This window comes from Nomia melanderi, chromosome 6, assembly GCF_051020985.1.
Source record: "Nomia melanderi isolate GNS246 chromosome 6, iyNomMela1, whole genome shotgun sequence".
Classification (NCBI taxonomy): Eukaryota; Metazoa; Arthropoda; class Insecta; order Hymenoptera; family Halictidae; genus Nomia; species Nomia melanderi.
This window is the reverse complement of record NC_135004.1, coordinates 13,043,494-13,063,208: the sequence shown is the minus strand read 5'-3', so window position 1 is coordinate 13,063,208 and position 19,715 is coordinate 13,043,494. Positions and strand designations below refer to the sequence as shown.

Here is a 19,715-nt window from a genome sequence, read left to right as displayed (position 1 = left end):
TCATCGGTGATCACCATGGTAGTCAGTGTTAAAAAAAATCTTATAACCATAGAAAAATCACGTTCCAACTGGTAACCCGTCCAAAATTTAATTTTTCCAACAGAAAAATTAACGGATCCTTTTCAAACATTACGAATCCATCGAAAAATTAATTAAATCATAAAATATTTTCATTCGACATTACTTATCTGACGAATTATAATTATCGTCAAGTAATTTGAAAGCATTGGTCATCGGTGACCACCCTACCAGTCAAAATGTGAAAAAAAGTCTATAACCATAGAAAAATCACGTTCCAACAATTAACCCATCCAACATTCAATTGTTCCCACCAAGAAAATCAATTCATCCCCTTGAAACCTCACGAATCCATCGAGAAAGCGATACAGAACAACCCCATTCGACCGAAAAGGCAAAAAGCAAAGAGCGCGGATGAAAAACTCTGTAAAACATCTCGGCGACAGAAGGGATTTTTAAATTTTCAATCCACCTGCTGAGCGGCCCGCGTCAGCCAATAGGGAATGACAACGAGGCGAGCCACGGTCCAGAGAATTACGGTGTCCGATTGGGCCGTCGTGCAAGTTGCGCACGAGTAAGTCGGCTGCACGCCGGTGACGTCACGGCAGTCTGTCCAATGCAGCGGCGAGAATCTCAGTAATAACTGTGCGTGCGTGCCGTACGCCGAAGCGTGTTACTCGTACTTGGTTGTACAGGCGAGGACGAGGGGCCGATAAAAAAAATCTCGTTCCGTTTCGGAGATGTTCCCCGACAGGGTTATGCCGGACGGGGACCGCGTACGGTAGCTTTCTTTTTTTTCCTCCATTCATGAAACAGGGAACGGTTATTCATTAAAGAGGGCCTAAATGTGTCCAAGAAATATCGGCGTGTCGAGGGAAAGGCAGACGACTGCACGCGATCCGCCGTACCTGACAGTCCACGCGGTCCGGCCCCCAAAACACTTTCGTCTCGCTATATACACACGAGAAATCGCGTCGCGTTTCATTCACAACGCGAGCGCCACTGGCAATGTCGGGAAGTGACAGCCCAACATTCTTTCACGGCCAGCCCTGGTCCAGCTGGATCGAAAGAATAGGACGAGACAAGCCGTTGAGTAAGTGCGCTGTAATAATCATTGAAAAGCTCGTTCGTTCGTCCGCTGTCGCTGGCCGGAACGCGACAACGGCGAGCGTCCCAGCTACAGTCTACCTAACCTCAACTTCGATGCTCCTTTGTCCGCGGACTTGACGCACGGCCCGTCACGTTACCGTGTCGGAGCCGAGGCATGATTTTATTCCGGAGAAATGTCGCCGACGTTTGTCCGACGGTTTCGATCGCCCGTAGATTCACGATTAAGCGTCGCGAGCCTAGCCGCGTCCTTTTTTCCTTGACAATTATGTAATTCAGAAATAGAATACCGACCGTGAAAAACAGACGGCCCGCAAACGGTGTCTGGCATGGATCGTTCGTTCGATCCCCCCGGTTTAATGATCTATCGGCGAACGTAATCGACGATCCCGTTGCCCTTGGATTATTTATACATGTACGACGCTCGATTTCGTAGATTTCTTTCTGTTTTGATTCTATCCGGTTTCGAGGAAATGCGTGGAACGATAATGCATGTAAGAAATGTAAACATAATAAATACTGTTCACCATGAAGTTTGTGTTTTTTATTTCACTGGTTGCTTTTGTGAATGATGGGGATGAATGATGATGGGGTTTCAGTGATGGAATCTCAGATGTGGGACTGTCATTGTTGGAAAGTTAATTGCTGTGGTATTTGATGGATTTTAGTTGCAGATTTGATGTGATGAAGTTGGAGTTTTGAATTTGAGTAGGGGATGAGATTTGATTGTAATGAAAATATGAAATGTTTATTGAGTTGATGATATTTTATTGTTTATTGTGTATTTTATGTTTTATATTATTTTCTTGTGTGATCTTGTATGATTTATTGTTGGCGTCATAGAAGTATTTGGTATGTTACAGGTGATGACGAAGCAGAAGGTCAGCACTCCACCTCAGTCACACGCCTTGCGGCAGAAGGTATGCATTTTGTAATAACTATTGTGCATTATTTTCATTCAATATTATGGATACAAGGTATTATTGATATATTGAAATATCCTGACTCTCCTTTAATAAGATGATCTTTGTTCCAGACATTGATTTATATGGATTCTGCCCTGAAAGAGATACTTTTTACACCGTTGTATGTGAAACATGTCATGCCATAGTCAAACCACAAGCCCTTATTCAACATATGGGTATGTAATTTCATTGTACTACTTTACATTAATTTTACTATTTTGATTCAATCTTAATTTTCCAAGGGACTATTTTGATTTCAAACATACTTCATTGAAATCATATCATATCTTTGAAATCAAAGAATTTCACAGAATATTAATTATTAAAGAATATTTAATATCCTCTGAAGTTAAGTATAGCATGTCTATCCAACAAACCAACTTTAATATAGAAAGGAATAGATTAATCTAATCAGTTCAAATAGAGGCTTTCACTACAATCAAACTTAGATAATTATTTTTCCACCAATTCAATTTTTAAAAAAATTTATAGATAAAGTCTACTTTGCTTGAAAAAAGACACTTTCTGATGGATATGAGTTCAGTATCAAAAGAGGTGCTTCTGATATTTTAAGATGATATTCGATTTTTTAAATGGAACTGTATATTTTTGTTTCGCTGGATGTGTAGCTTATTTCGAGACGAATTTATCGATCCTAATACGTTGATCCTCCAAGGTCATTAAATGTCACTTCCGACTATTTAAAGTATTCCTTCATTGAAGTCTAAGGATGAACTTTATCATGACTACACTTTCAAACATAAAATATTTACATTGCAATTACTACGAACTTTCTAACAGATAAGATTTATCAGTACCTGGTAGTGGGTATCTATAAATCGGCAGACCAATTTTTAACGAGTTAGACATACTATTCAAACTAATATACTAATGCAAAGCATAGTCTTTTTGAATACACAAGACAGAAAACATTTTCCGGAGCTCCGATGAAGGGATAATTTAAGCGATCACAAAGAACCCTATCTTGAAAGATCAACATATACATTAACAAATTCGCCCAGAGTACTCCTAACTAAAAGTATTCAGCATCAGTAAAGACAGGACACAACAATTAAACGTACACGACCAAACGAGTACATATTCATCACAGAATGTCCTGAAAAAAACAGCAACCTCCAATCCACAGTTCTTAAAGCTATATATAACTTAGAACAGTGTTTCTCAATGTGGGCCAATTTGAAATTTGAAATATCACTTCATATATTTCATAACATTACGCACAAAAATATTATAATAAATATTAAAAATTATATACAAGTTACATAGGCGGGCATAAGAATTTTAGAAAGGGTAGAACACAAAGAAGGTTGGGGAACACTGACTTAAAAGATAGCCGTGCGGCCAAATGAAAAACGGCACCACTCGATGCTTTAAACGTTCTCCCTTATTCTGCCACAGAAAGTCGTCATCCTTCCGGCACAGTCAGTTTTCCGCCTCCCACCACCCCTGCAGTCAAGCCACCCGTGAAAACGCCGTATTGCAAAGTGTCGAAGCTGAAGAAGACGCAGCCGCCGCCGCAGATCACCACCGGGAATAAGATAAACCACACGAGCGTGAAACGAGCCGGCGAACAGCCGATAGTGCCGACGAGCTTGCCGTCGTCGCTGCCGGTCGCAACGTCACCGCGGTCGCCGCTCGAGTCCCTTCCGGTTCAAACGTCAACGAACTCGTCGACGGGGCCGACGGTCTCCTCGAGTCCTGTGAAAAGTCCGGGTACAGCTGGCCAGCAGCAGCCACGTCGCAAGAGGCTTAAAACGGACCGGTCGTTGCTCAAGGACCGCGAGTACGACCCGGACCGGCACTGCGGTGTCTGGAACGACGAGACCGGCAAGCCTTGCACCAGGTCGCTCACCTGCAAGGCGCACACGGTCTCGCTGCGACGGACAGTCCTCGGTCGGAGCAAAACCTTCGACAAGCTTCTCGCGGAACACCGGGCGTCGAAGGAGGTGCCGAACCGGCCAACGAAAGTAACCGTGACCGGCACTGTCACCGTCTCGTCAGCTACCTCCAACCTCAACCCTTTGACACCCAACACCCCTGGGCTGAACGCCGACGCGGAAGCGCCCAGTTCGCCACCTGTTCTCTCGCTGCCAGACACGTATCCACTGCCAAAGGTAAGGACGATCCGTTAATGTGAATCCTCTTCGTTGTCACTATTCTGTCTCTTTGCATCCCTGGTCTGATGAACGTGCGATCTGTCGTCTCCGCGAGGTCCTGTTCGATTCTTGGCCTACCCTTTCACCGCGAAGGGATAATTTATGACTTCTGTTGTTGGAAGTGGAAATGAGATGATCAGTTGATCAGAAAGTTAGCTGTTTCAAAGGTGAACTCCATCGAGTTTTCTTTTTAATCATTGCGCGCGCAGAAATATATTCTCTCTTATTGATCTTTGTTGATCTAGTTTTGCTGAGTTTTATTGACTGAACGAGTCGGAAACTCGGTCTTCTCTCTGTTTACTTGTTGATGAAGTGATTTTACGAAGTCACCGGTTTTCGCTGTAGAATGTTGGTACTTTTAAGTATAAGACGGTCCGCGGTGAAAGGGTTGAGACTTTGTATTCTGTGTTTTTGAGACGACGTTCGATGTTCCTGCGGTTTGTGTGCTCCAAAGGAAACGAGATATTTTTTGTGTCCCCTCGCTTCCGTGCAAATATTTAGTTCCGGTCCAACGGGCTCTCTCCTCCGCGCTGATTTAGCGATCCTCCGTATCTTCGCGAGAGTTTCAAAGCCTCGAGGTAAATGTACTTTCGTTGGATCATGTTGCGTACTTTCCTCTACTTCCTCCTTTTACCTCTGCCTCCTCTTCTCGTAGTAATGTGTACCTATCTCTCTGTCATCGTGTACCTGTGAAATGACATATTGCATGATTCAATGACTCCAGTAATCGAGCAAAGTGTTCTTGTTACGCAGAGCGTGCGCCTACAATTTGCAGAATTCCGCCCGCTAGAGTCTTTAATTAACCAAATTTATCGTTCCGTCAATATTTCAGCCGGTTCGCCCGTCATATTTATTTTTCGCCGTTATATTAATTAATTCCCTGGAAACGGAATGGCGAAGCACACCCCGCCACGTTCCCGTCGGTATGCTCGAACGGAACGTTGTTGCTCGTCGCGTTGTATTTCCATCGGCTTCGTCGATCCGGCAGGAAAACAATTTTATCGCGTGTCCATATCGTCGAGTTTTCAGGGAACGGAAATATGTTCAATGGCTTTGGAAAGCTTAAAAGTGTAGAAAAAGCTTGTTAGAGTTATATCACGCACCGTGGAGAGCCTCGCGAAGCCCGACCGAAGTTGGGGGATGTTTGATGAACGAACGATGCCGGCTTTTTCTTTATCATTTAACCGAATTAGATCGGGGAGATTCGCTTGAAATTCAAGCGTCGGACACACTCAACTCGGAATCGAATTCCGTGGCGTCTTTAAGAAATATACGAATCTCGTCGAGGACGTGATTGCTGGATGCTGCCGCCGACGACTGTGTATCGAGATATCGATCGTTCGTGTACCGCCAGCATAGAAAATTAGATCTCGGGGACAACAGGTGGCACGGTAAATCAGCGAGCCCTGTGCCTAGTCAAAATTTAGTCGAGCCATGAGACATGCGTTCGATTGGAGCGTCATCAGGTATCAATCGATACCCTATTACACGCGCGTTCTTGCTTTTCGTAAATCTCTTAAGACGCACTAGACGGAATCTAGACGGCGGCTAGAAAGAGTCGAGGATCTGTAGCGGGTCAAAACAGCGTTTGCACACTCTGCTTTCATTCTTTGCGTATTGATTTCTTCGTGTAACGTATCGAGCCCTGCGATGGCTCGTATGTCCAACGTTACACTCGCCTACGCTTGTGCTGCGTTAACGGCAGACATAAGTTTCCGAGTTATAACGCTTGTTTCTTTATAGACCGGTGAAGCAAAAAGTTTGTCCTTGAAGCAGGACAGCATGTTGAAAGAAATATCATTGAAGTTAAAAGGTAGCGTGATGAGGCACTTCTGACAAGTGTAAACTTAACAAAAAAGAAGAGGTGCAACGATGAATATGCGCACCATGGAAAGAAACGCACTTGCTTCGCATGTAAAATAAAGTTTTTGCTTGTTTCTCCTATCGCACCCATCGTGCACAGTGGGTCTCGATTTACGTAGGCTATCTCTCGAGCAAATCAGTTAATGTACTTTTGAATATCGGTTGTTCGGGCTTTCAAACGATTGTTCTGTGTATAATGCTTCCAAAAGTATTCAAACTTCACCGGTGCGCTATTTCTTTACATAAAGTTGCTAGACTGCGGATGTTTCTGCATCTGTAACGCACGAAGATCTCCAAAAACCGACAAAATAGCAACTCAGTCGATTCATCGTATATTTTCATTCGATTTCTTATTCATTGAATCTATTAGTTCGAAAGTCTAATATTCAACTTTCCGTAACTCCTTGCCGTACAATGACGAGTGAGACTCGTGCTGAAGATTTCCAGATTAATTTAACAAAACTCAGTGTTGCTTATTGCTCACGGATCAAAGCGAAAAACTATTTTGCTGTTATCAATGTATTATCTTCAAATGAAACCTCCACTTGAGAAAATTGTTACATTTCTTCCAAATTGATAGTAAAATGCTACACGAGCTCAGTAGCGAAAGTAAATGATACGGCAAGTGGTTAACACTAGAACTACCAAGCAGTCAAGTTGACTTTTCAAAATTATTCCATAGAAACCCCAAGAGAGCATCTGTCGAGGCTTCCATCACTCGAAACGTTTGCGTATCGCTAAAACAGTTTCTTTCGAAATTTCTTAGAGGATCTATTGGTTTTTCAATCATTGCAAAGGAAGAATACAAGAATGTCATTTTGACAATAGTAGTTCTAGTATTAAACATTCCACCAAAAGTCGAAGCAGTTTCACGAAGTTCCGCAGTGCAAGTCGCTCGATAAAGAGAAGCGACAGTGCGAACGCATCTTTGACCCGCCACAGACGACCACCGTACGAAACAAGAAATCGGGAACGAACGTATGAAAGAACAGAAAAGAGAAAGAAAGAAAGAATGTTACTGACAAACGTCGCTGGCGAACATGGATCGATCGAGCCAGACGAGTCAGCCGCGACAGTACGAGCGACAGCGAGAAGGGTGTCGGTTGATACCTGTTTTCTGTTTTTGTTATTGCAGGCTGTTGATTTGCTTTATCGGTGTCTGGCCCCGCATGGCTCCACTAAACCTGTAAGGCATGGTTTCTTTTGGGCAGTTAAACGCCAACACCTCGTAAGGGCACCTACGATTCTTATTTGCGAGTCGCCAACGATTCTCTTTTTTAGACCAAGCTCGAAGAGGACTTCGCGAACGAGGAGCTGAGGAGCCTGGAGTCGTCGATAGTGAACTCGACCGGTTCCTCGCAGTCTAGCTCGATAATGGGTCCTATATCGGTGGTGCTGCCGTCGCTGTCGCCGTTGCCGGCGACCAGCAACGAGGAGCCGTCCTCGTCGGTCGCGACGCTGATACCGAGCACGGCGTCCCCGGCGATACCGGTTGTGCCAGCAACACTGCCAGCCACATGCACACAGCCGCCGTTGGTCACGACCGTCCTGGAGGCGGAGACGCCGGTCGACATTGATCCGGAAGCGGCGACGACCATCTACTCCCCTGTCTACAAGGATAAGTCGCAGCTGGTCGTGCAGCTACCGCGATCGAACAACATCGTTCACTCGCCGTTGTCTAGGAGTTACCAGGTGCAGGCCTCGATGCCGAGCCTGATATTCGAGCCGATGGAGCAGCTCGAGCAGCTCGAGCAATTGGAGCAGCTGGAGCAGCTCGAACAGCAGCAGCAACACCCGCCCCAGATCAACGGGAAGAGACTGAACCACACGGCGGCCCACCTGAGCCCCGTGAACCAGCGACAGTCGAAGAGGACCAAACACGACTACCAGCAGGACCTGTCCACGACGGCGATACAGGTCGAGGCGACGACCGCGTCATCGCCTTATCCCCATTTCGGGGACATATCTTGGTCGAACTGTCACCCGGAGCCACTGGCGGTCAGCCGGTGGCTTCGTATCTCGTCCAGCCGTAAGCAGTACAACTTTAATATTCACTGACACAAGACCCCACCCACTCCAGGCTGAGGACCGCGGTCGACGGGCCTTTATCTCTACCTCCTGTTACATCGTTCGGCATCCTCTCTCACGTGGTCGCACTCGCCGCCGTAGACGCGCGGAAGCCCGGGTCCGAAAGCCTGTCGAGATTGGGGGCAAGTCTTTGATAATTGTGTCTTTGGTGGAAAAAGAGAATATGTCGATGTCGAGTCAGCATGCGCACGGTGTAAACGCGCGGCCGATGTCCCGACGGGACTCGCGCGCCGTCGTCCTGTGCATGGATGTACGCCCTGTGACCGGGCGCTAGCTGTTCTATCGCACGTGTCGCCTGTAGAGATGTGTGTTTACCGCACGCCGACGTTACTCGCGCAGAGCGAGGATCGCGATTGTCCTCGCGAACGTTCCTCGGCTCGGCTGAGAAGCTCGCGTTCCGGTTTGTTCATGGTTTCAGTGTGATTTCACTCGGTGATAGATTGCAGGATTTATTAAGCGGATATAGGTAGACGCGAAGGAGCACACTGAAAGATAGGTTTCGCGAATCGTAGGGTTAGTTCGACGGATCGAACCGTAGTGTAATACGATGCGGAGGTTGCCTTTGGATCCGCGCGAGGGAACTTCTCGGCCGAGCCGATGGGACGGTTGAGGATCGATGTACGTCGCTCCGTTGGAAGTTAGGAAAATAATTCGGGACGGTTCGTTTCGAGGGAACGAGGTTTCGCGGCGGGGGTATTAGTTCCGGTAATTTATCGTAGATCACCGCGCCACGACGGAAGATCGGTTTTCATTGTTACTAACGAGTTTTGTATTCCACGAAAGCAGTGCCCACTTGTATCGGGTTACGCGTCCCATCGAAAAAACATTCCCCGTGTTCTCCCGATAACGCGCGCAGCACCGACCCCGTTATCCTCCAAGGACCGGCATCTTTGTATCAACGATGCTCCCCTCGTCGCGACAGGGTGTTCCAGAATTCGTGGTCCGACCCGACATCCGCGGAACAGAGTGTACCGAGAACGTCGGTTAATGTGTTCTTTCCTTTCCTCTTTTTTCTTTTTTTAATTAATTTAATGGTTTACGTTCGTCAACGTAGGAATTGTATTATTTAATTGATGTGTGTCGGCGCCGGCCGACATCAATGCGTAGCTGTAATTAATGTTCGCGATCCGAGGACGAGAATTACGCGATCCGCGAACGACGAGTAGAATCGATCGGATTCTCTGTACGATTTCTGTTATCCTCTGATTTCCTTCTTTTTTTTTAACGATGAATTCATTCATTCTCGGCCTGTACCACGTGTTTTGCGCCACCCTGTAGTTTCGCCGTGCAAAGTCGATTGACAATAGCGAATCCTCTTAGAGTATTACATCATCAAGTAGCTTCGGCTACCGACTGATAAATTCATTTTCACGACGATGATTTTCCTTCGCGAGATCATCGGAGCATCGTCTATCATCCGTTCAACTTAATATTGGAGCAGTGCCGGCGCTTCCTCATTGATCCATTTTGCGCCGAGCAGAACCGTTCCTACTCGCGATGCGAGCCCCGAGCAAAAGTTTCTGACGGCTTACTCACGCTGAAAGCACCTAGATATCAAAGCATACGCATTCTTGCCTTTTTTTTTTAGTGGAAATATCATTCAATCATCACTCGAGCTCAATACAAAACGATCCTGATTGCAAATTTTACAAAGTTCCTGAGAAAGCGTTTCTTTTTTATTCAGACTAAGAGAACCCCTGTGTAACATTATAATATTTCCATTAAAAAATGCGCAACATTCGAGAGAGAGACAGAGAGAACTCAACAAGTCATTCTGTATTAAGAAGCTTATAAGTATCCCTTAAGAGGATTATTTCCGGAGGATATCAGAGCAAAGAAATAAAGGGTGCAAAGGGAAGCAGAAGGATTGCATCTCGCGATAAAGAAAACGATTATTATCCGTGACAGAGAACTTCGGTAGCTTATGTCTCTCGTCACGGCAGATGCGACCTTTTCACAGTAATCGTTCGCGAAGAGCGTGAAATTAATACTAAACAAAATCGTCTCTCACTGCTTCGCTTTCGCGACACGTGTCTCGTAGTAACGAAAGCAAAATGGCGTCCCTAGGAATCTAATCTCTTTGTACTAGACTTTTAATTTCGCCGGTAACATTTAGTGAAATAAGCGGCCACGTTACGCAGGGGTTGACTTTTACTCTAATCTCAAGGTGAATGGATGATACACGGTCATCGATAAAGGTATAATCGGGTGGTAAACCAATTAGGGTCACGAATCACGCGTTCACCGGTCGAGCCCGTACCTTACGTCGATCAACCGATACGGTTTCTCAGCGGAGATAGGTTTCGGCTCTAGTTGCATTTCGTCGCGCAGTTTCATCCGGGACACAGAGACGCCCGGCGTTCGCGGGGCCGAAGTTCTTCCGTTCAGACCGAACGGACGATTCCATTCGCGGAACTCGACTCGGCTCCCGCGTCGCGACCGGTCTCACGAACTCGCAAACGTGTGCAGTGTGCATCGACGATTTGTAAACCGCGCAGCTTGGACACCGACACTCTTTTTTTTTTGTAAATAGGAGACAACTATGAGAGCCACGGGGAAACCGTCTTGTAAATAGCCCGATAGAAAGGACGGAGTCGCGCAAGAAGGATCGGAAACAGGAAGTCTCGCGCGCGCGAAGGACTGCGCTGGGTTTCTCGAAGATATGTTGGAACCTTAGAGCGTGCCGCATCTAACGCGCGATCGTCAAGTAGTTGCAACAGTCGAAACGGCACTGTTACCGCTTCGCCGACGATTCCGCGAACGCGATCTCCCTGGAACGTAGCTCCGTACGTTTACTTAAAATACTCGTTTCTTAATGTTCTGTGATCGACTAAAGAAAAGCTATTAACGACGAAAAAACTGAATGATCATCGGTTGAGATAACCGTGCTCTTACTTTCCGAGTAGCAACTTTGCTTCTGTAAATATCGCGTAGTTTACAGGAAACGTCGTCGGTTCGTTTTTGTAACTAAATGTATGGCTGTGAAAGTGTTAGCGACACGATCAGCTTCAACGATGGATTTCACGGTAAATAGATTGCGATCGTCGTGTCGTGGACGTGGGGAGATCGAATACGACGGTCCGGATAGTTTCGATTATCGGTAGTCGCTCGAAAAATGTTGATTTTCAAGAAAATATTGTAAAAAAATTGTACACCCTTAATCGCATAACGTTACCTTACGATTTGTCTTAAAGGTGACAAGGTACCGTCGACAAGGTGCGAGGGTTAATTAATTTTTCGCCTCGTGCGAGAAATCGATGCACGTTCTTGGTTCCAACACGTTTCCCTGGGCCCGATCTAGTCCTTTGGGAACTCATGCTTCACGATTCGGTCCGCGGACGGAGGGTCTCTCGCCTGTACATACGTATATCATAGTATACATATACATATACATATATTTTTTTTATCGATCAACGATCTCTTCAATATTTTTACGTATACATATATAAATATATTATAAATAGCCGCAATACACTCGGTGCGCACCGTCGTTAATTTCTGTCTCCACGGTTCTGTCCGCTTTCTGTTCGCCGCGTGTACAATTGTATCTAGGAGCTCCGAAGGTGTTTTAGCGACTCATGGTTTCCCGTTGCCGCGACCGTTCGTTAGTTGTATTTTCTTTCGTGTTCCCTCTCGGTTCACCGGGGGTGAATCGCGTCAGCGGCGATTGCTGTCCCTCGGTGTGCAGGGTGTTCTTGAATCGTAACTGACAAACGGTCTCCGAAACAGCTTCGTTCGTCGGGACGAACGCGAGAGTCTCGAGAGCACCACGGATCGATGAAGCGATCGTCTCGCGAATTCCCGAGGTCGCCGCAGAAGAAATTCTCGGAACTCGGAAGCGTCGGGATGAAACGTAACTTCCGCTCGTTCGACGAACAGTGGAACGATCGATCGTCGATCGTCGACGTTGAGAACGGACGTTACGTGCGACTCGGCCCGCTGAAAAAGATCGACTTTGAATTATTGTGAGTCTACTTTCTAAGGAATTGTCGTGGATGTTTCGTGACGTTGTAATTAGCGATAGAGTTTTTTTTTTTATAAATATCATTAGACCACGGATTTCACGCGTTTCCGTGATAAGATAGAAGCTATAATCATTGACGAGGAGGATCGGCGCCCGTTGAAATCTGATTCCCGAGCGTGTAAGTTTAGCATAAAAATATCCAGCGTAGCGTCTCGAGAATGATTGGCTCATCGATCCATGATCATCGAGCTTCCTCGCCGGCTAACGGAGAATTTGATTAGCCCCGTTCGATCAGCTTACAGTTCAGGCATCCTCTGTATAGTAGCTACCCTTCCACACGTATACACACTCACCCCTTGAGACGATTATTTATTTTTGTAACAGTGTCGATTCTAATTTGCGTCGCGCGTCGTCTGTTTTTCTCAGCGTGCCGCGACGAGTGGCATATGTATCTATATATATACATACACAGACACAAACACACGTTCACGTACACACGATAAACACACACACACACACACATACACGACGTACACATGAATTTCTTATCATAGATTGTGATATTTAACTAATTAATAATTAGCAAAGATAATTCTAAATCGTGCGCATGCGCTAGCGAGAAAGTAGGCGGCCCAGCTCACCCTCGGGGTAGGACGCGAGCCCCGAAGAGTGAATACAATTTCAAATTTGTCCTTTTCCGATTCCGCGATCTTCGAGGTGGATCCGAGGGTGGAGGGTAAAAAGCAAAAACGATCAAAAGAGGAATATTACGAGGCAGGAGGATCGAAGGAGTCGCTCGCGCTTGTTCCGGTCGCGCGCACGGTGAATCGATTTCGCCGTGTGAACCGTGTTTCCGAGGGATATCGTCGAATCCCGCTCGCCGCGGCAGCGCCGCCGATTCGGCGAATACGAGATTCCGTCTCGTATTGTCCGACGGACGCGTTGGCGGCGGGGGACGACGGGGAAAACGAAACACGCGGGCTGAATCGCCTGATTTCGTGAACCTTCGGCTCGTGAATCGTTTATTATTGTACCGAACGTGAAACGGAGCCGTTCGAGCGAGAGTCACGTGGTGTTCGAGCTCCGATGTGTGCACGGTGCACAGCAATCGATAGACTGCGGATGTTTATACAAATTTATATTTTTTTAGACTAATTTTTCGGGAAGCAGGAGGACGATTGAACGTGGAAAGTCATATCTCCCTCGCGGGGGATTATTATGAAATTCATAATAAAGTGAACGCTTGAGAATTCTGTGAGTTTATTGAATTTGTAGGATTCCGCCACGGATTCTTTTTTAATACGTCTCGTCTTGCGATAGAGAAGCCATTGCTGCCCTTACTGATAGATATTAGCTTTATTTATAAATAATACGACGTAATCTTACGTTAATCGATTTCTCTTTGAATCCAACGACATCGATGTCAAAATGGTAACATTACGTACGAGTCAGTATAATTTTATTTCTCGCCTCGGAGACACTAGAGGTGTCTATCATTCTCGAAGGACGATCACGACAAAGTTTCATTTTCCAGTCCTTCCAGAAGAGTCGGCGCCCTTGTTAATCAAAGTTACCATTTGAATTTCACGTCCCGAAAGAATAGCGTCGGAAGAGTAAAAGAAATTCAAGTGAATCCTAGTTAAAGCGACCTTTCCGCTGGAGGATGGTAAAAAGTATCATTAACGTCGTCATTTCCTCGAGACAACGTGACTTTTATGGGAACGCTCGGTTGTCCTGTAGTAAATGGTTCACGAGTGATTCGCTCTGAGCACAGGTGACTCAGCCTACGCGCGATCAAACGAGAGACGCGTGCGAGGGAAATGAATCGCGACGAACGAGGCGGAGGAAGAGACGCGGAAACGCGTCGCGCCGAGCCGCCGGAGGGAGCGTCCAGTTTCCGTTTCACCCGGGCAGTATAAATAATACGCTAGAAACGTTTATTAACACGTTGACTGCCGCGAGAACTTCGAGCGTTTTCTCTAGCAATATATATATATATATATATTCCCTCGTAACGAAGACAGACGGCGTTGGTAGTAACTCCGAATGACTTGGCATCGCGGTGCTCGCGGTGCATCATCCAGCTGTTCGCGTTACTAAATATTTTCGTTCAACAGTTTTCTTATCGTAATCGTATTCAAGCAATTCGGAAACACCTGTCACCGGTGACCGTTCGCGACAGTCAACGTGTTCGCCGCTGTTCTCGGACGAAAAGGTCGCGGTTCGTATTGGTTCGGCAAACGATGGCCAGGATCATCGTGGATCGAACTAGACGTCGATCCGTCGATCGAGGGACGTTCCAGTCGACGCGCCTCAACATTCATCGACCGTATAAACGACTACTTCGCCTTAACGATTTTAATAGCCATAAAAATTCGCCTTAACGATAATCTAGTGACCATAGTAACCGACTAGACACTCCGATACTAGCAAACTGGATCCGTCGGTCGATCGATCGGCGCCGTTAGAGGGGCGAGGCAGCAATAAATAAATTTACGTTCGTCGCCGTCGTCGGTCGCCGCGGAGCTTACGGACCGACGAACGTGAACCCGGGGATGCCGGACCAACGCGACCGGATCGTTTTCAGTGTCGTCACCGATCATCCTCTCGGCTACCTGATACCGTGATAATTTGTACATAAAGAATCGCGTAAGCAATTTACCCGCGTACCTATGATACCGATGAAATCTATATAGGTATATATTATATATATACGTATATAAAAGATAGATCTATTGAAGTTGGTTGGTAGTAAGCGTGAACGAGGTCCGCGTTGAACGCCCGAGTCTGCCCGCGCCGTGTTCGAGGACTGTGCAGGGCGCCGCTGAAAGTAGGGACTGACGCAGAGTGCGAATCTTGAATTACGAATCGTAGTAACCGTTCGCTTCTAAATGTTCCCCGGGAATGTCGCCGATTTTCGTGTACTTCGACCCTTTGTGCTCTGAGCGACGCCATTCTTATCGCGCTGTCTTTGATTTAGAATCTCGATATCTCGTCGAGAGTCGGCGTCGTTATTCGAAATTATCAGGGAATTAATGTGTATAATGATACTAGTGATTAACGAATTAAATATATGCTTTCCGTAGCAATATTTGAGTGGTACTTCAGGGCACGAAGGGTTAACGTGAGTTAATAGGACCGTTAACGACTGGTCGAAGGAACTTTCTGTTGTCTTTCAAGAGCTCGATCGCCACTTTTGTAAACGATTCGTAAGGACGACAGTCGAAACTGATACGCGAAGTTCTCTAACGATGATTTTATAGACAGGCGAATGTTTCCCTTCGATACTGCATTGTCTGTCAAATCGGAACTCATGTTGGGGACATCTACAAACTTTATTCCGATGTAACAGATGGAACCGATGTAGTGACTCTCTGGTGCTCTGGCAAATGAATATTGAATTTGAATTTCTTGAACCAGGTTTCTACGCAATTTTACAACTGTATGAAAATTGAAGTTCAGTAAGACTTTGTTTTCTTCAATTCTGTTAACAAAAATGTCAACCGAAAGCATAGAATCCTGGTGTCTTAATTCTCAGTTTTGTGATTCTGTTTTAACACTGTTTGTCTGAAATGTTAACTTAAAATTATTCTCCAAGGTTATTCATATACTCTGAATTGACTTTTCGACTTTTCTAATAACGATCATAAAATTAACTACAGGAAATGTCCAAAACTCAATTCAAGATTAAACTGAGAAACTAATTTTAAGCTAAAATTTCAGGTGTCGTTTGACACCTTCGGTACAGATAGCGTTGCACTGGAATTCAGGTGCATCCCTGATTAATCAACGCGTGACACTTCGACTGCCAAGTAAATAACCATCGAAACTCACATGCAATTGAAACAGTTCTCTTGACAAAGCAAAAACTAGTCAAAATTCTTCGTAACCATTACTACTTTTCTTATATCTCACACATTCGATAAAACTTAGTTCGATCGTCGCCAAGAAAATGAATGTTGAAGATTACGTTAAAAATGTCAGTCAAAGTGTTCAAGCTGCAGTGCTCTGTTTGGCATTTGACAGTCCCAAGTGTCGCTATATTCGTTCCATCAAGCACGAGGCGAACATCTTCTGTACCAAGTGCCCCATGCATGCACGATAACACGTGTTACGATCATTTCTAGACGGTCGTACCGCGCGTTGCCGGAAAGATGGCATCTGGGACGGCGCAGAGCAAGAGATAACCTCCACTGTGTGCTTCGTTTATTTTCACCGTTACACGGTACACGTCTTTTCGGCGTACAGCACGCTGGAATCGAAAAAAGTGGGCGTGCTTCCTTTCGAGCTGTCCAATCAGACTAGCCTTCCTTCGACATGCCTTCTTTCCGTCAACGCGCTGCATTACGCACCGTCGCAAGCGTTCCAGTATATATTGATCGATGTCTTTTTTCGTGCGAACGAGTTCCGAGCGAGTTTCAACACGTCGTCGCAACAATTTGTGGATATCCGAGGCCGTCAGAGCTGCGAAACGAGACTATCGATTAATTGGCCAATGGACTTTCGCCCTTCTGCCGGATATTAACAGCTGACAATTCGGACACGCGGTCGTCGAAGACCTTCTGGTTCAGAAATAATATCCGGTCGTTCTGCAAAACACGTTGACGCCAACTTTTACCGAGAAACGCTGATTCCGACGTTCAGTTTTTAAGTCTTTCGTTGTAAGAGGTGATCGTAGAGCTAGAAACTTGGTAGTACTCGATGAATCTACGAAATTTGTTTCTTCAGTCGTTCCTCATTTCTCGAGGGGTTCTTCGATTCTTTTTTTTTGATGAATGTTCGGTGTTTCTAAGCGAAGAATCGATTCTCTGTGGAATTTAACGTGAGAATTAGCAATTTTGTGGTAAAGGTTGGCGTTAGATGATGAGATTGTTCGTGGAATGGCATGATTTGCACAATGTTTACCGAGACGAATGTTCTTCAAGATACGCATATGTTTATAAATACAACAAGCGACGGTTCTAGTTGCGACGTTGAGGAAAAACAATTCCTTCAATGTCTCCGCGCGGGTTGTTCGTTTGCGACGAAAATAGTTGCGTCAAGGTGATCTTGCATCCGCCGGACGTGGGTTAGAAGACCGCCCGCAATATTTTTCGCTTTTATCCCGTAGCTAATTGCTATACATCTCAAAACATTAGAGGGAGATCGCTAAATTCCTTTTTTACGAACACGACTGATGGCAGTTGCCGATCGATCCGATAAGATCGCAACTGTATCACCCTTTTCGAGCGAGAGAATCATTAGTCTCAGAAAAAGAGTCGACGAGAACAATGTACGGTCATTTAAGCGTGCAATCCACTAATTACACGGCATAACGATTGAAACCATCGGACGATCCAATCATCGTAGTCCATTAATTAAGTTATTGGTTCGTTCACCGATAGACTCGAGATCGACGATCGATCGAAAATGCGTCGCGACCGTTGGAAGGCACCGTTGTTTTCAAACTCGCAGAGCAATAATAGGTAATTACGTACCAAGCGATCAGCAATAATTTCGTCGGTCGCCGCGTCGATTCCCGCGAAACAATTGCGAGCATCGTCTCGACGAACTACCGAACGCGAACCCTTTTCTTTCCACGACCCTCCTCGACGTGTTTTCCTTCAACGTGTCCTCCCACGCTCCGACCGACACATCCGCTTTTTCGTTTCGATTCCGCTGAACCGTCCGCGAACTCGACGCGCCGGTGACATTTCATTTCTTTCCGTTCATCATCGTATTATCAACGAGCCCGCGTGAAACTGCGGTGCACCGGACGGTGTTTGGATAGCATAAGACTGAGTACGCCGACGGAAGAACGGAGACGACGGAGAAATTCTCGGGAAATCGCCTCGAGATATCAGTCACCGTGGAAAGTGATCGAAAATAGAGGGAAACAGGAATAAATCGGAATTAACCCTTTGCACTCGAGAGGTGACTCTCGGTCATTTCATTCGATACAACAAAGTTAAGTGTTGTATATAATAACACCTTGAGAAAAATATACAAAACGAGAATAATCTAATATCAAATTATGTGATCGAAATGCGTTATTACTGCAGGTTTATCTTGTTGAATGTCGCTACATTAGTTACTAACACAGAAAGTTTCCAAATAATCGTTTAATTGAATAAATTAACTCGATTTGGTTGGCGACCCCATGGTATTCGTGTTAAGTTTTGTATAATGCATCGATATATGAATATTTATATAGCTTTGTTTCTTAATTTACATATATTTTCTCATTAGTTCGTTTTAAGTGTCGTCCATGTCGGAAAGTATATTTCCAGCGAAAAGCTTCCGAGTGCAAAGGGTTAACGTTGAGAAACTGAAAGTATGCTTTAGTGGATTCGATCCAGCGAACTCGGACATTCTGGATTTTATAACGAATTTATTAAACCAAGCGGAAGAGTTACTTTGACTGTCTAATTCGACGTATAAAATTCCACGAAGGAATCCTGAAAGAGAATATTCACGCGTGAAGTTTGAAATTCTTTTGTCGTAGCTGGCAAACAGTTCCCCAGCTTTCTCGCGAGAGACCACGATGAAACTGTGGGTCACGAAATTCCCGTCAGTTGTCCGCGCGGGCTCTAAAATGAGCGAGGTCTGCTTGGGTTTAGCCGCATTAGCACGTGTCGCTTCTCGACAAGCTTATTGTATATACGAGTTCGCTGCACCTTGTCCACTGGGCATACAGTTACGAACCTCTCCAGCCCTCTCGCGCCGCTGACAATTCGCTGAGTGACAGTTTGCTCACGGTCGCTCGTTCCAAGTGAAAACAGTTTTATCGATCGACGAAAAAAAACTCAGACGGAATTTAATCACGTCGCCGGAGCATGACATTATTGTTTTTAATCGGCAACTCGCGGACCGTTAAGGTTCTGAAAAGAATAACGTAATTAATCACGCTGTCGTTCGAAATGTTTGATCGCTTGTTCAGAATCTGAAAAGCAAGTAACTATAAGAAACACCGTCTGTTTTATGATTGTTCCTAGGTCGAGTAAATCAAATTTCAAGCGTTCAATCGCGTTTCACATGAAATTCGAATTCGCTAATTGAATATCTTTGAGCAATCCAGTTTCGATAATTGTTCGAGAAGCTCCTGAATTCGTAGTATAGGTTTTGTTAGCTGTTGCGACCGACTACCAGTAAGTTGTCGTTCGATAATTAGTTGCCAGTGCGCGGGAGTCTAATTTCCTGCGTTCGAAAGTGGAATATCCGTCGCCTCCGAACTCGAGGAACCGACGTCGCTTCCGGTTCGCGACACGCGCCGTCGTTCGTTCGCCGTCAGGTTGATGCACTGTAATTTCACGCGGAGGAAAGGAACTAGGAAGCTCCCAGCTTCGTTCATGACGCAAGACATGATACTTTGTGGCATTTAATTTAAATATACGTTTTATATTTATTTGTAAGTTGATTCTGTTCATTCAGTCCGTTCTCACACCTTTCACCCAATTTCTTGGCGTGTCCCCCGTGCGGTGTAGCAGTCGTGGTTTGCCAGACGATGTTAAAGATCATTGCAATGTTGCTCGAGGCTTCTTTAGGAAATTCAGA

The 19,715-nt window shown here is 45.5% G+C and overlaps 1 protein-coding gene and 1 long non-coding RNA gene across 4 annotated transcripts in view; one reads left to right on the top strand and one right to left on the bottom strand.

Moving 5' to 3' along the window:
• Positions 1-19,715, bottom strand: part of LOC143174628 (uncharacterized) — a 140,638-nt gene that overhangs the window by 8,615 nt on the left and 112,308 nt on the right. Inside the window, exon 5 of one of the 3 annotated variants that reach the window (XR_012998825.1) lies at positions 4,428-4,954. The exons of 1 other annotated variant lie outside the window; for it this stretch is intronic. This is a non-coding gene — a long non-coding RNA (uncharacterized LOC143174628). Of the gene's footprint in view, positions 1-4,427; positions 4,955-12,019; positions 12,158-19,715 lie in introns of those variants that run through there. One more of the 3 variants, XR_012998823.1, reaches the window with a different exon arrangement.
• On the top strand, positions 659-19,566 carry LOC116427882 (uncharacterized). Its single transcript, XM_076368524.1, has 5 exons — positions 659-1,111; positions 1,989-2,045; positions 2,162-2,266; positions 3,510-4,225; positions 7,412-19,566. The coding sequence occupies exons 1-5, from the start codon at positions 1,027-1,029 to the stop codon at positions 8,186-8,188; spliced, it is 1,740 nt and encodes a 579-aa protein (XP_076224639.1). The 5' UTR covers positions 659-1,026; the 3' UTR covers positions 8,189-19,566.